General features: G+C 46.9%; 1 protein-coding gene across 1 annotated transcript in view; it reads left to right on the forward strand.

Moving 5' to 3' along the window:
* Positions 1–15,608, forward strand: part of KIF3C (kinesin family member 3C) — a 33,270-nt gene that overhangs the window by 11,462 nt on the left and 6,200 nt on the right. The window contains exons 3-6 of the mRNA XM_036881805.2: positions 6,910–7,011; positions 7,719–7,841; positions 8,874–8,992; positions 9,469–9,585. Of these exons, the coding sequence (XP_036737700.2) occupies positions 6,910–7,011; positions 7,719–7,841; positions 8,874–8,992; positions 9,469–9,585 (461 nt within the window). The remainder of the gene's footprint in view (positions 1–6,909; positions 7,012–7,718; positions 7,842–8,873; positions 8,993–9,468; positions 9,586–15,608) is intronic.

Below are 15,608 nucleotides of genomic sequence, written 5' to 3' on the forward strand. Positions count from 1 at the left end.
CTAAGCTTTAGTTTTCTTTTATGTCAAATGGGGATAATACTTATTATTTCAGGAGGTTCTCATGATGATTAAATGGGATGATTAATGTAAAAAAGACCCAGCCCAGTCTCAGGCACATGGCAGAATCCTGAGACTCCTGTCTCCTGCAGAATGTCATAGATTAGCTGGCAGTGGCAGGGCACAGCCCATTTGGCTTCTGTGTAAGATCATACTTGATGGTATCTTCTCAGAAAAATGGCAGGCTGGGCCTGGCTGTCTCCATTCTCGCTTTCCAGTGAATAGTGGAGCCTTCTTTCTCCTGGATTTGTACTCCATTTGCTCCTGGAATAGGAAAAAAGAGCCTCTGAAAATCTGAGGCTATGTCTGCAGGCTGACATGATCCCCATGGGGATGTCGGCTGTTACCTGGCACAGCAGCTGACCTGCCACTAATACCTGGAATCAAGATGCTAATCAAATTGGGAAAGTACATAGTCAATATAGGAGCAGATCCACATAAAGATTCCTTGGTTATGATACTCCAGGCTTAGAATATTCTATCTCTGGTTTCCTCACCTATAGTGTGAGTCCCTGAGGTCACCTTGGTTTTGGTTAACCTGTGATTTGTATCCCTCTCTTTAGAGTCAGACCATGGCCCTGGAGCTGCCAGCCCTGTCTCCTCCACCCCCACAGCCTCTGCTGGCCTTTTAGTTATACTGTACTTATTTAGAACTAGTGGGACCAAACCAAAGACCCCTCCCACCTGTACTCTTTTGCCCTGAGAGATCACAAATGCAGCATTAACTCAGGCAACTGATAGCTCTAGGGAACTTTTCCTGGGGACTAAGAACCTCACATCCCAGCCCCTCTGCTTAATATACCCCAGCCTGAAATGGGCCTCCTTAAGGTATCCTTGTCCCTCCCTTCCCTCAACAGGAGATATTTAAGGACAGAGATCTCTGAGGAAAAGGAGGAGATGGCCATTGGTATTCTCAGAGAAATAGGGAAAGTAAAAAGCAAAAGCAGAAAAAAAAAACCACATAACTGTTTCTAAGCAAAGAATTGAAGTCATGCATGCCATACATCAGAGCGTGGGGTGAAGCAGTGTGGGCTGGGACTGGAGAGATTTAAGGGGCTGAGACTTGGCACCTGGATTGAGGCCCACCCACAGACTTCATGCCTAGGCCAGCCCCCTCTGCTAGCACAAGGCTCTGTAGGCAGGCTTGGCTGATAGCATGGGCTGGCAAGTGGGCAAGACTTGGTGAGAAACTGATAAGGCAACCTCAGTTGTCATTCAGACCACAGTCCGGGCTGGGGCCTAGTGGGGCAGGCAGAGAAGCACAGGGCAGTGGATAAATGGGTTGGGGGGATAATGGGCAGTCAGACACCATCCAGAAATTCCCTTCACTCCTGAATTGAATGCTCTGCCAGAAGGAGAGATCCTGAAGCAGAGCTCTAGGTCCAAGGAGGAGGTCTAATACAAAGGCAAATCAGCAAGAACCCGCACAGAAACCAGTCCTGGGGATCATTTTGTGGGGGTGCAGATGGGAGGAGGGTTGGGTCTTGGGGGACCTGGTAGTCTTTGCTGATGCATCAGATTCCAGGCCTGACTGGCAACTCAAATCCTGCCTGGCAATGCCCAAATGGGCTTCTTAAATAAGGAAAGCAAGGGACTAGGTGTGGGTTTTTTTTTAAGGATACTCTGTGAAAGGGGACCTCCACAAGACCACCTCAGAGATAGAGAAAATATAAAATAAATGCGAAGGTTCAATTTTATATGTATTATTATAGCAAAATTTTAGTACTATGATAACACTTGCTGCCTTTGACACTGTAATAAAAGTGGCTCCATTATTTGTTGCTGGCAGTAGTTTAAGTAGTATAAATGCTTAGAAAAGTAACTTGCCATTTTGTTCTAAGATACATAAAATGTTTATAATCTTTTGTCTACTCCTGTAGTATCCTTCTAGGAAATTATATGCACAAGGGTGTTATTACAAACATATAAACATCCAAAATACCTTATAATGGGGGCTAACTAAATATATTGTCTTTTGTATATTATCCACTTTAAATATCATAGCATTCATTAAACTTATAAGTATTTATGGAAATAACAGGAAATTCTTGGGATATTTGATCAAGTAGAATCAGTAGGACATAAGGTAATATTTGTACAATGTCTATAAATTTGTACAATATCTATAGGCATGCATATGGACGAATGGGAAGTTAGGTGAGGAATATGTGACTTTTTTCTCACTTTGTTTTACTTCTCTGGTTATTTTGATGCGAGTGCAACTTTTTTCTGAAAGGAAAGACAGTAAAAGGTTAAAAGCCACAACCCTTTAATAAACTGTTAAGTATTTAACCCAGTACTCCTAAGATAACAAATTCCATAAATGTATCACCTTCTATCAACAGTACAACTTCCCTTTATTTGTCCTAAATTCAAGGTATAAGCTCTTACCTGTGTACTGGGATTAATTGGAAAAGTCTGGATCTTTCCTCTTCTCACCTGTTTTGATTGTATAGTGATCAGGTCTGTCCTCTTAACCTTGCTTTGTCTTTGCAGACTAAGAAGTCCTGTTTTTTTTTAAGTCTCTTATAATCGCCCTTGGATGGTTTTAGCCTCCCTTCCCGGGAATGATAACACAGTACTCTAGATTCAGCTGCATCATGATATGAGGGTAGAATGATTTTTGTTTTGTTTCCAAAAAGCCTTCCTTCCTGATGGTGTCTGGCCAGATGCTATTGGCTTTTTGAGCTGTGGCAGTATATTAAGCCCCTGTCTTCTGGGAACAATAGAAAATTACACCCCTTCCCGCCTCCCCCCTCTTTTTTTTTGCTTATAACTAACTTCTCACAGCTATCATTTAATGAGTAGAGCTAGAATTACTTTTCCCCAAAAATGTAAAACTGTAACTGAAGCTTATCTGCCATTCTTTGTCAGCTCACATGGCCTAGAAATTCTCTTGTGCTTCACCACCTGAGAGGATCTGGGGGCGTCTGGTAATCTGGGTATCTCACTGGTACACTCTTTCTTGCACAAGCTCTAAGGGAGATCTGTCCTATTGTTGAGCCCTGAAACACCTTATTTTTCCATTTAGAAGATACCTGCTTATTTCTGTTTCCTTTCCCTAATTCACCTCTCTGTTATGAGGAAGTACTACTTTGACTAACCTCTGATGTTGAACCTCTATGGTTTTGGCCCCTGGCTTCTCCATGTACTGGAGTAACTCTGGAGGTCAGTCAGACATGATTTCCTCTTGCTGGAAACATGTTGCTTTTGCTTTAGCAGGTTCTGCTTCCCAAAATACTCAACTTGGTGTCTGCAGTAGAAAGAACTTGAGCTCTGAGCCAGGCTGGCCTGGGTCTGGATTCTCATTTAAATGTAATGGCAATGATGTGACCTTAACCTCTTTGAGCTTTCTTGGGAAAAATGATGGTGCTAATAGTATGCCCCTTAAAGCATGTCACATAAGTCTCTGGGGAACTTGCTACAATGCAGATTTTGATCCCCTAGGTCTGTGTAAGGCCTAAGATTCTGCATTTCTAACAAGCTCCCCAGTAATGCTGATGCTGGGGGCCTCAAAAAGCAGTGATTCTCTAATTTGATTGCACATTAATATTACCTGAGAACCTTTAAAAACCACAAGTGTCTGGACCTCAGCACCAGCACCCCCATTCCAGTTTTACTGGAAGTGGGGTATAAACTGGACACCAGGCCTTTTAAAAGCTCTCCAGGTGATTCTACTACACATCAAAGTTTGAGACCCACTGCTTAAAGGGCTATTAGGAGGAGTAAATGTGAAATGCCTGGCACATAGCAGGTGCAAAGAAAATAGTGATTTTCTTCCTCTTGGTTTCTTTCCCTATTCTTCCCTCCACTCTAGTTCATCAGTCGGGAAAAAGTCAGGGCATCAGCTATTGCCACATACTCTTCTCTAAGGCATCTGGCTTGGGGTTCTCACACAGCTAGTCAGTCATGAGAGGAACGGACTGAGAAAGTAATATGATGTGCCCTGGCATAGGGAGTTTTAAAAGGTCCCCAGTGATTCTAATATGCTACCAAGTTTGAGAGCTAGTGTCTTTTTGTGAGGTGACAAAGAGTGAAGGAGACTAGAATCACATAAAATGCTAAGGAATGTGCAAAGACACAGGGCTGGAGTGGACAAGTGTGTCTTAGAACGGGAGGCTAAGGCAGACACCAGGGACCCCAAGATTCCATTACCCAGAAGTCAGGGGGGTCAGAACCCACGGCCCACAACAGAGGGGGCTTCCTCCATGTACAAGAGAGAGCTGCTGCCTTCTCTCCCTCCTCCCTCTTCACACCCATCCCAGCCCTCCTGCCGAGTTTCCCAGATGCACAGCCCCTGTCTCTGCCCTATTGCCCTGCAGCAGTGGTATGGGGGTGCCAACTGAAGGAGAAGCTAGAATGAGTAGCCGGTTCTGTTCTGAATGAGGGACCCCAGGAAAAGGACCTGGAAATCCCCCTCTGGGACTACTTCCAAAATTCCTTCCAGTCATCAACATTTATTTGAGCACTTAACTATGTGCCAAGCACTGTGCTAAGTCCTAGGCCACTGAGACCTGAGTAAGACTTGATTCCTGCCCTGACTGAATTCACAGGATATAAGCAAATAATGGTATGGCATGGGAAAAGAGCAGGAATGTGTTCTGGTTATTGGGGAGGCCCAGAGGTGGAATTGTGCAGATTTGAAGGAAGCAGAGAAAACATCCCAAGATGCTTAAGCTGTTTCTTGCAGGATAAGTAGCAGTGTTCCAGGTGGACATAGATGGGAAGAGAAGCCCAGTGTTGAGAAAAGGCCCAGCACATTCAGGGAGCCAAAATGCTTTCTGTGGAGAGGCCAGTCCATGGGGCCTGTCACTGCACCGGACTTTGGGTTTTATCCTGCAAGGCATGGAGGCCCATTAAGTAGTTTGGAGCAGAGGACAGCCATGCCCAAACTTGTATTTCTGGTGGATCCCCCTGGTGTCAGGTGGTGATGGATGGAGGGGGAAACTGAGGCAGTGGAGAACTCATGGTAGCGATCCAGGTGCTCTGTGGTGATCCCAATGAAGTCAGCAGGTGCCAGGAGGAGGAAAATGAGAGAATGATGTGAGCCGTAACGAGAAGACAGACTTGAGGGGATTTAATGACTGACCAGATGTAGGGGTGTGTGAGATGTAGGCAGGGCCTAGGGTGAGGTAGGTAAGGGGCCAAGGGCATAAAAGGTAAGGAGTGGCTCACTCCAAGGCAGTGCAAGTGCCGCCCTCAGGTGAGAAGGAAAAGTCTAGGATGAGTTGGGGTCTGATGTGGTGTGCTGGATGGTGAGACATTAACCCGGAGCAGGGCCTGGGGTGGGTATAAGCACAGCAGGCCATGGTGGTGCGGCCGTGGGAACGGGCAGCTGCCTGGGGCCCCTTCCTCTGCAGCAGCTCTCTCCACGGCCTCTGAGGCCATGCAGGGCTGCTCTGCATGGCCCAGCTTTACACAGTGTCCAATGGCACCCTCACACAGCCCAGCCTCTGACCTGCCAAAAGCAGCCCTTAACCCCTGTCCTGCTCTGTCCCCAGTGATGAGACTGTCACAGAGCCTCCTGTTCCCCCATCCTGGTAGCACCCCCTGCTTCGAGAGCCCTTGGGAGGGTCAGCTGGCTCCACTGGGAAAAATTCCTGAGGCGAGGCAGCTGATTTCTTCTGGTGGCTGAAGGTGATTTCAACCTTCCAGAGGCCTGGGATGAAACCAAAGGACAGCTGGGATGCCTGGGGGCAGCACCCTCTGATAAGCAATAGTGAGGCCATTGAGAGAGCTGCTGCAGAGGAAGGGGCCCCAGGCAGCTGCCTGTTCCCACCCACCCCAGGCCCTGCTCCGGGTTAATGTCTCACCATCCAGCACACCACATCAGACCTCAACTCATAGTTTTTTATAGTCACAATTTACATAGTTTACACAAATCCACTATCATTTAAGCTTCGGATTCAACAAGCCACTATGGAATGTGCCAAGCACCGGACTAGGGGCTTTTCTACAGCACATGGGCTCACTGGGGATGGTGGGCTAAAATCTCTCTTCTTTCTTAACTAGGTGCATGACCTTAGGCTAGCTACTCCAGATTTCTTCATTTGTTAGAAATGAACAAAGTACCTCTCTTTGGGGAGAGTACTTACTTAGAGAGTGTAATAGTACCTCTCTCTTAGGATGAGGATGGAGCTAATGTCTGTTTAGGGCTTAGTTCAGCCCTAGCAAATAGTGCTCAGCAAATGGTTGCTGGCCCTCCTGGAACAGAGGTGGTTCCAATGTCACAGATGTGAGAACTGAAGGGGATACTTGGCCTAGGCCTTGCAGTTAGTGGTAGAATGTCTTTCTGGCTTTTCTCCAAAGCTCATGCTGCTTCTGGGCTGCCCCTCCGTGCTCCAGAGGCTTCTTCCTTTGGCTTTTCTTCTGCTTTTCACATCAGCTGAAGTGTATACCCTTTTCTACTGCCTCTGTTGAGAGCCCTCTTCGTGAGTCAGGGACCAGTTAGCCAAAGGGCTGGGATGCCCAGTGACTGTATCCTCTGTCCCTCTCCTCCACTTTTGAACACCAGCTGGGTGCTGATTGCCAGGATTAGATTGTCACCTATACCCACTTCCCAGGTATGTTGAACCAACCTTCTGTCTGTATCCAAAACAGTCCGATCAGGGATTCCTTGAGGGATCCCCTCTCTTTGCCTCATCTAATGGTCCTGCTGACTGTATGGGCCCTGTTCTGGGCACAGGAGGCTGGAGGGGGGAACTTCACTGTTGATGAGAGCCACGAGGTTCCACCCAGGACATATCTTACATCCACTGCTGACAGAATCACAAGAGCAGGAAAGCCAGGCCTCTCAATCTGGGAGCTATGGCCCTTTGAAAAGCCCGTCTCTTAATCTGACTGTGTCCCTAGGCCATGGAGAGCAAGCTGCTCATTGGGGGCAGGAATATCATGGATCACACCAACGAGCAGCAGAAGATGCTGGAACTGAAGAGGCAGGAGATTGCAGAGCAGGTAGGGCTGGGGGCTTCGGGGGCTTCAGGTCCCCTGGGGGTTCCTAGTCTTGAGGTCATGTCTAGGAGTCATTGGGCAGTAAGCCATTCTGGACTCAGGATCCCTAGAATTACAGCTGGGAACCTAAGACATACCACCTGGATCCCATGCATCCACCAGCCCGCTGCCTCTGGCTGCTTCCAGCCAGCTGGTGGGTGAGAGGAAGTGGTGGCTCTCTGTGATGTCAGCCTCCAGAGGGCACCTGGTACTAATTCCTGGACCTTCCACAGGGTGTGAATTCTTTGCCAACCCTATGACTATGTCCTAAATCATGAAGAACCATAATTTATTGGTTGTTGGTCTTACCAGTCAACCCTGATAATACATGGGTAGAGGGTGAGGCAACTGGGAAGCCAGTTTTATGGGCACCTGTATGTATGGTTGACACCCCTAGAATATGCCAGCCATTGGGGCTGAGGTCTCCATCCACATGGGGCAGTCCTGGCAAAGGCATGTCCATGTGAATGGAGAAGAAGGTTCAGAGAGACTCCACTGAGGATGGGCTGTGAAAAATGGATGCAGGCCATGGGACACTCCCTTATCCCTTCTGGTACCTGTGGCCACAGTGAAGCCCAGTCCCATGAGAGGCAGAATGGGATTGTTTCCCAGGCTCCCTTGGCCAGCACATGCTGTTCCACTGAGAGTCCCTGTGCCCTGCCTTGGCCTAGAAACGCCGTGAGCGGGAAATGCAGCAGGAGATGATGCTCCGAGATGAGGAGACTATGGAGCTCCGGGGCACCTACACGTCCCTGCAGCAGGAGGTGGAGGTCAAAACCAAGAAACTCAAGAAGGTGAGATGCTATATCAGGACAGGACGAAGGCGTGTGAGGCAGCCTCCGCCCAGGGGGTATGTGCCTTAGGGCCCCTTCCCCACTCTGCTTGAACTGCTGCACCCCTGAGTTACATTGCCTGGGCTGCTGGGGTGAGGCGTGGGGAGGGCAGAGACTGGGCCCGATCAGCTGGGAAGGCTGTCTCTTCCAGTCTCTAGTTGCCATGCTCATGTCCCTCTGTAAGGTGTCACTAGCGAGTCACAGTTTGGGGAGCCAGGCCTGGAGCAGGGCCAGGGGAGTTCTGAGGAGGCTCGAGCTGAGGGAGCCCAGGCAGGGAGCACGAGGCCCTTGTGGACATGTGAAGGGGTAAGACTCTCTGCAAAGCCCATGGCCGGGATGAGGGGTATACATGCACTGAGGGTCTAGGGCAGGAAGCAGCAAATGCCAGCCTAGATTCTGGTGAGAATGTGGAAAGCCCTTAGGGTTGCTGATGGAGCTGCCCCAGAACAGGCCAGGCAGATGCCCAGCCACAATGGCAGTTTCCAGGGACATCTCTCAGTGGGTGATAAACAGGACAGCAGGATCCGTGCTGCCCTCCACACCCCAGCTTCTGAGAGCCCCTGGAGAGGCAGGTGGGGAATGAGTCACTTTCCAAACTGGCTTAGGCCCCCTTCCCTACCTGACCCCTGGACCAGCAGTCCCATACTTGGTCCTGATTCTTTAACTAGTTGTGTGACCTTGATTAAGTCTGTGCCTGCATTTCCTCATTTACGAAAGGAGTGTTGGACCAAAAGATCCCTCAGGTCCCTTGCAGCTGCAACAGTCCACTATGTTGACAGTGGCTGAGAGAGGGCATGTAACAGGTCAGGGTGTCAGAGCAGCATAACTCATCCCGATTTGTGGTGGGCAGAAGGGAGAGTCAGACGTTGATCCGGGTCTCATCCAGGACTGAGCTGGTGGACCCTGAGCCTGCAGCCTTCAGGGCCCAGGCTGGGTGACCAAAGCCTTGTGGCCACACTGTGCAGCCTCTCAGCTGTCCCTGTCCCCAACCAGCTCTATGCCAAGCTGCAGGCGGTGAAGGCGGAGATCCAGGACCAGCATGATGAGTACATCCGCGTGCGGCAGGACCTGGAAGAGGCGCAGAATGAGCAGACCCGGGAACTCAAGCTCAAGTAGGGCGCCTCCTTTCACCATTCCTGGTCCTCACAGCCAACCCTCCCTCAGTCCCCGGGCCTCTCCCTGACAGGCTCCTCTCCTTCCTGGAGGCCTCCATCCAAATGTCTACCCACCCAGGAGCCCTTGTACCTTAGGAACAGGGTTCTGAGAGATGAAGGAGAGACCCACATTCTGGAGTTTCTTCTGCCTCCTCTGTTCCCTTCTTCCCCTCCTCTACCTGTATTTGATGACTCTCCCACAGTGCATGCTGGGTACTGGCCAAAAGTAACCCTAAGACCCTGAGCCTTCAATCTTCGCATTAGAAGCAACTCCAGTATTTCTATAGGGATCCCTTTCCCCAGCTTTTTGGTGTTTCCACCTCTGCTATTCCTTCTGCAGCTCTGCTGCTTATTTCTAATTCTGCAAACTTCACATAACACTATGTTGGTCTCTCACCCCCCAGTTCCCCATCTCTGCTTTATTCCTGCCCCAGGTACCTCATCATCGAGAACTTCATTCCCCCTGAGGAAAAGAACAAGATCATGAACCGGCTTTTCTTGGACAGTGAGGAGGAACAGTGGAAGTTTCAGCCACTTGTGCCAGCCGGAGTGTGAGTCTCACCCACTGTCTGGGCCTAGGGACTTGCCAGCTATCCCAGGTTGGCGGTGGCCAGGGGCCTGAGGGGAAACAGAGGTTTTTGTGGATTGGGGCGGGGCGGGGAGGTTGTAGAGGGAGGATGAATTTCTCAGGACCCAATGTAGAGGTCTCCACGAAGGAAGAGCCTTCTGGCAAAAACAAAGGGTCTCATTGGTGCAGGATGCAGAAACTACCACAAGGGGTCTAAGGAAGGAAGGAGGGGCATCTCAGCCCCTTGGCAATCCCAGTGGATGCTAGCATCTCACCAGTCTGGTGAATATTTATTTGTTGGGTGCCAGAAACAGCAGGAATAGTGACTATTTGCCTTACAGTGTTGGGCACTGTGCAAGACCGCAGGCAACAGGTGAATCAACACGGTCAGAGCTCACATTCCTTCTGCAGCTCTGCTGCTTGTTTCTAATCCTGCAAACTTCACATACACCATGTGGTCTCTCACGCCCCAGCTCCCCACAGTCTAGTGGTGAATACCGAGAAGTAATCAGATCAGGAAATGATAGGGTCTCCACGAAGACCACCAATCTTTACAGCCTCCCTCAGCTCAGTGATTCAGCACTTCCACCTATTTGCACATCCTAGTCCTTAGGGACAGTTTCTGTCCATTGGCTGGGTGTGCGGCTCCCTCTGCTGGTGGCCTACAAGAACAAGACTGAATGTTCAAACGCAACAAAAAATACTCAGGTGGACTGCTCTCCCTTAATTGAAAATTATACAGAGGTGTTTAGGAGTCCAGATACCAATGCACTTATCCGGAGATTTTTTTGTTCTTTATATCCTAGGAATATTAATGCCAAGATAGAGCAACAGTCTATGTAAAGCTAGAGCAGGCAGCTAGCAGTAGAGGTCCACAGCTTCTCTCTTGGAGCATCAGATGCCTACTTAATCTGATCCTCCCCAAGGTGACACTATGCAAATTTCCAAGTGGCAAGTTCATGAGTAGAGGACTTTTTAATGGTGTCACTTTGGACTTAAAATCCACCCTTCCAGTCTAGGTAGAGACCCACATTAGTATATCATCTAATGCAGATGTTCTCTGCCCTGGTGGCCTCTAGAATCACCTGTGAGTTGTGCTCCAGGGAGTCTGATTTAAAGGATCTTGGGTGGATCACGGGACTTAATTTTTTTTTTTGAAAGCTTGCCAGTGATTCTGCAAGGAGCCAGGCTCCAAAACCGCAACTCCAGTGCCCTCTGCTGGAAGGAGATGCTGGGTAGGCCTCTGCTCTGTAGGGGTATTTTGTGCTTAGAAATGTTCTTGAGTTGAAAATTTGCAGGCGGAGGAATTTCTTTACTTTGGATAGAGATGAGATGAGAGGCTCTGAGAAGGCATGTGTTTTTTTTTAATCTTCAATTTTGAAAAAAAAAAGATTTGGAAGAATAGTACAAAGAATTCCCATATACCCTCCGCCAAAATTCACTGGTTCATATTTTGACACATCTTGCCTTTTTCATTCCCCATTATACAGGCTATATATATATATATATATATCCAAGTGCAGCCACTTATCCCACTACTGGCCTTTATGGCAGCTCCTCCCCTGCCTATCTGAGATGCATTGCATTAAATTGTCATGCCTCTTTCATCTCCTTTAATCTGGAACTGAGAAGGGATCTTGATTTGAGTATTATAGGTTCATGTTTCAGAGGAGTTTATTCATTTCTCAAAACAGTATCCCTGCCATTTTGACTTGGCTGCCACAAGCATATAATCCAGACTTGAAAGCCTGGCGGGTGCTGTGCTTGAAGCTGAGATGAGCTTTCTGCTTAATGATTATCAATCTCCATTCTTTATTTCTGTTTTTTTCTTTCAGTTGACTTTCTTCCTTTTATATAACTCAAGTAATTTTTAAGTTAGATAACCTTTTAAATAACTTCTCTCCTTTTTTGCAAAAACAGAGTGGTTTGCATACACTGAAAAACCATTCACAGATTTAAAAAATTAAAACAGCTCCTTTAAAATAGCACACCTTCGATAATTTGAATAGATACCAGTGATCACTTTTAAAAAGTCCTCCACAATATAGATACATATCTTTGCTTACTGTTCAACTGTTGCCTTTCCTACTCCATTGTCTCTTATCCCTCTCTCCTGCTTGAAAGGAGAATCTGTGCTTTTTCCATGGTTTTTGTGGGTCTCAGAAAGCCCCTGGCAACAGTTCCAGGCTAGACACTGTGGAGCTTATGGCCTGTGATGCCTCTTTCCCACTTTTCCTCTCTCTTCTGATTCCCCACCACTGTCCTTCTTGCTCAAGGAAAGTAATGCAAAGAGAGAAAGATCCAGTGTTTTCTTTGCCATTAGAAAGCCTGAAAACTGATCATTCCTCAAAAGCTTCTTGCTTTAGCTTACTTCTCTAGGATCTGCCTTTCCGTAATTCTTCGGGAAGAATCAGTCTAGACATACCCACCCCTTGACTTGCTCTCCAGCCCATTCCTGCAGGGTTTTCTTGGCAGCAGTTCTAGCTGGATCCCAACTGGACTGCGTTCCCTAAACTTTTTATATTAAAAATGTAAAGATATAAATATATTCACAAGCCTTATCAGAATTATGGTTAAGTATAGTCACAACTTAACCATGCTATTTTATATAGACTATGTGTGTATCTGCTTGGCATACATACAAGTGCGTATTTTACATAGAAAATACCAAAATATATCTGCAAAAGGGTAAAAAGTATTAAGGCAATTATGATATCCCAATGTTCTCTGCTATGTTTAAATATAAATGATAGAGACAGTTATAGATTTCTATAAGGAGTAAGTCCAATAAATAAATTACTTCAAAATGACTTATTATTCATAAATACCAGGTAACCAACTATATGTGATTCTAAATTACTACTATAACTTTTTTCTAGTGTCATTATCCATTTCACTTTGATTAACTGCAATAAAGCTTATCTCAGAACTTAAAAAAAAATCACAAAAATACAAAAGAAAAGTGAAAATAGAACTAGGAAGTTACTATGTGAGACAGATGTTTTTAATTACTTTTTTTTTAGCAGCAGTGGGTGGTTAAAATAAAGTGAAAACAATCTCCTCAGAGTTAGAATCCAGTTGTGATTCTGCCTCAGCACAGAGCCGCAGAGCAGCATCGTGGTGCCAGTGTCCCTGGCCTGGACCTCCAAGGTCAAGCCCACGTCCTTTGGTTCACAGCGGAAGGTGGGGGTAGGGAGGTCCTTGAATGCAGCTTCCCGCATTTCAGGGAGCTGTGGGGTCTGCAGCTGAGAAACAAACTGCCTCCTTAGGAGGAAAGGGAGCATTGGGTCACCCTGTTTGCAATATAACTTAATCAGACTTGAAAAACTCTTTCTTCCCAAAGCATATTTAATTAATCAGGGCATTTATTCCATTTGCTCAATTGAAGTGTTGGAAATTTTGCTTTAGTTTAGCCTGGTATTCGGAGGATGAGAACACTGAAGGCTGCTCTAAAGGGAAAGGAAAAAATGCTTTGCTGGAAAGAGACTATCTGGAAAGGGTTAATGGGAAGAACACCTCCTCCTGCTACTCCAGCTCTGAACACTTGCCCCACACACTCTTCCCCTTGCTTCTCTAAAACGAGTTACTGTCAGGCAGCTCTCGAAACACACCCATATCAACTTATGTGAAGAATCTACCTCCCCCCTTTTCCTTTTTCTCCACTGTCTTTATGCCACTACTGATTGATACACAGGTGAGGTGCCTTCCACAATCACAAACAATTTTGTATCAAAGTTACTTTGAAAAAACGTATTTGCAACCAGCTCTGGCAATAACTATTTCTATAAGTATGACTTTTCACTTTTAGTTTCTCATAAAAGACTTAATTTTTAATTGTGTTTATATTGAAAACTGTCTTCTAAAGGTTGTGTATTTGGCAGTGTCAGTAGTCCAGGGTTCACAGTTCACACAACTCTATGTATAACTTTATTCGTTTGGCCTTTGCAAGCCAGCCATTCTAGGTTCTTCTCAAAGGCATCATGGTGCAGTAGAAAAAGCCTAGACTTTGGATTTAGAATGCTCTGAATTCTAGTCCCTGCTCTGCCACTCACTTGAGGTTTTTTAACCTCTCTGAATCCAAGTTTTTTCACCTGTAAAATCAGGATAATACATATACCCTGCAGCATTGTTGAGATTGAAATGAGATAATGTGTGGGAAGCTCCAGGCCCACACCTGGCATAGAGGAGACTATCAATAAATGGTTGTAATCACACCAGTAAGCCAGTATTATCCTTACGGGGACCTCAGAGAAACCAGTTTGCCTTGATCCTTTAGAAGTGCTATAGAAGGGCCATTTGGTTTGTTGTTTTTGTTTTAGATTTTGATTTTTTATTCAGGCTGCCCCCAAGTTTAGAGAAAGAGCATTCCTTGCTCTAAATAGAATCAGGATAAAAAGATAGACTGGTTCCATTAGAGAGGCAAAGTTTACCTCAATAAGAACATTCTCAGCTCTGGGCTGAGTCCCTAGCTTTATTCACAGACCTGTGACAACTGAAGAGAATCTGAAACAGGAGATGTTTCTGCCTCCCCTGGCAGGGTGCAAGGCAGCATGAAGGGGAAATGAGAGAGTGAGTTTAGACTTCGACACACAGGAGTGCCTCAGGGTAGACAGTTGGCCTGCGGGAACAGAGGTACCAGATCACAGAGAAAAGTCCTATATGCTGTAGCAGATACTGGGGAAAGACGTGGAAGAAAACACACCTTATGACGTTGGATGCCAGCTTTCAGAACAGGAACGGAAAGGGGGGATCAGACAGAGCTGGTGATGAGGTTGGGATCAGTTCCCGAGACAGAGCTGAGAGATGACTTTTTATTATCCAGACAAAAAATGTTGGGATGGCATATGGAGGGAGGGTCCTGAGAGAACTCTTAGGATCTGCTAAGCACATAACTGCTGTGGGTCTCTGTTGGGAGGGGTGGGTACATACAGAGCCAGGCCTCTGCACTGGGCTGTTAGCCACAACCTACTTACTACAGAGGGATCAATCATGGAAAGTAGGCCTGGGGCAGAAGAGAGTAGATGGAAAGTTTGTTGTCCCAGTTACAGACTCCCCTCCCCCAGCCCCTTCTTCCCACATGCCACCCAGAATAGCCTTGGCAACTTTATTGGGTCAGGCTGCCAATTCACTGATCCACTGCTCTGCTCACCCAGCCCTGTCCCCCTGTCCTGTTCCCAGAGCCTGCAGCCTTCAAGGCACACTGAGCCCCAGACTGTTGATGTAGTCCCCTGTGAGACAGTACAGCATCATAAAGACTGTTTAGGAAGGTTCAATTCTGAGTCGCTTCCTAATTATATGACCTTAGACACGAAAGACACTTCACTTTGCTGAGCCTCAGTCTCCTTGTCTGCCCTATCTACACCTCAGGAAGTTGTCAAGTTCAAACAGGATGCATTGACACATCTTATAAATGAAAAGTAGTTTTTTTACTAATTCCCACTCCCATCTTCCAGCGGTCACCCACCCTGCTGCTCTTTGCAGCCTCCCCACCTTCCAGAGGCTCCAGCTATAGAGCCAGCTGGAGCTTTTACAGCTTCATCCTTACTTGTTTTCATCTATAAATGGTTCGGCAGGGACCCCTCCATGGGGACCAGCACTCTTTTATAGGCTTGACAAAATGAAGCACGAGAATGTGATTTCTCATTACTCCCTGCTGCAGAAGGCAGGCATTGTTCTTTCGGCTCCTGCACGGCTCGTTCTGCTATCCAAGGACAGAATGTCCTATCTATGAATTACTCGGCCTGTTTCTTCTCTCCTGTCTTCTGTCTGCCTTTTGGCTTTTCTTTCATTGCTCATTTGTATCCCTGTTTGAAATTAGCAAGTGGAATTGAAAATAAGTAATCGTCACAGCTGCTGTGTGCTGACCCTTGCCGTGTGCTGTGCTGGGTGCTTAGCTCACTTAATCTCAGCAATTCCTTGTGATGGGGATGAGCGATCTGAGGCTCAAAGATATTAAGCCACTTCCCAAAGTAACAAAGCTTTAAGGGGCAGCAGAGCCAACATTCA

Source organism: Manis pentadactyla, chromosome 2 (assembly GCF_030020395.1).
Source record: "Manis pentadactyla isolate mManPen7 chromosome 2, mManPen7.hap1, whole genome shotgun sequence".
Taxonomy (NCBI): Eukaryota; Metazoa; Chordata; class Mammalia; order Pholidota; family Manidae; genus Manis; species Manis pentadactyla.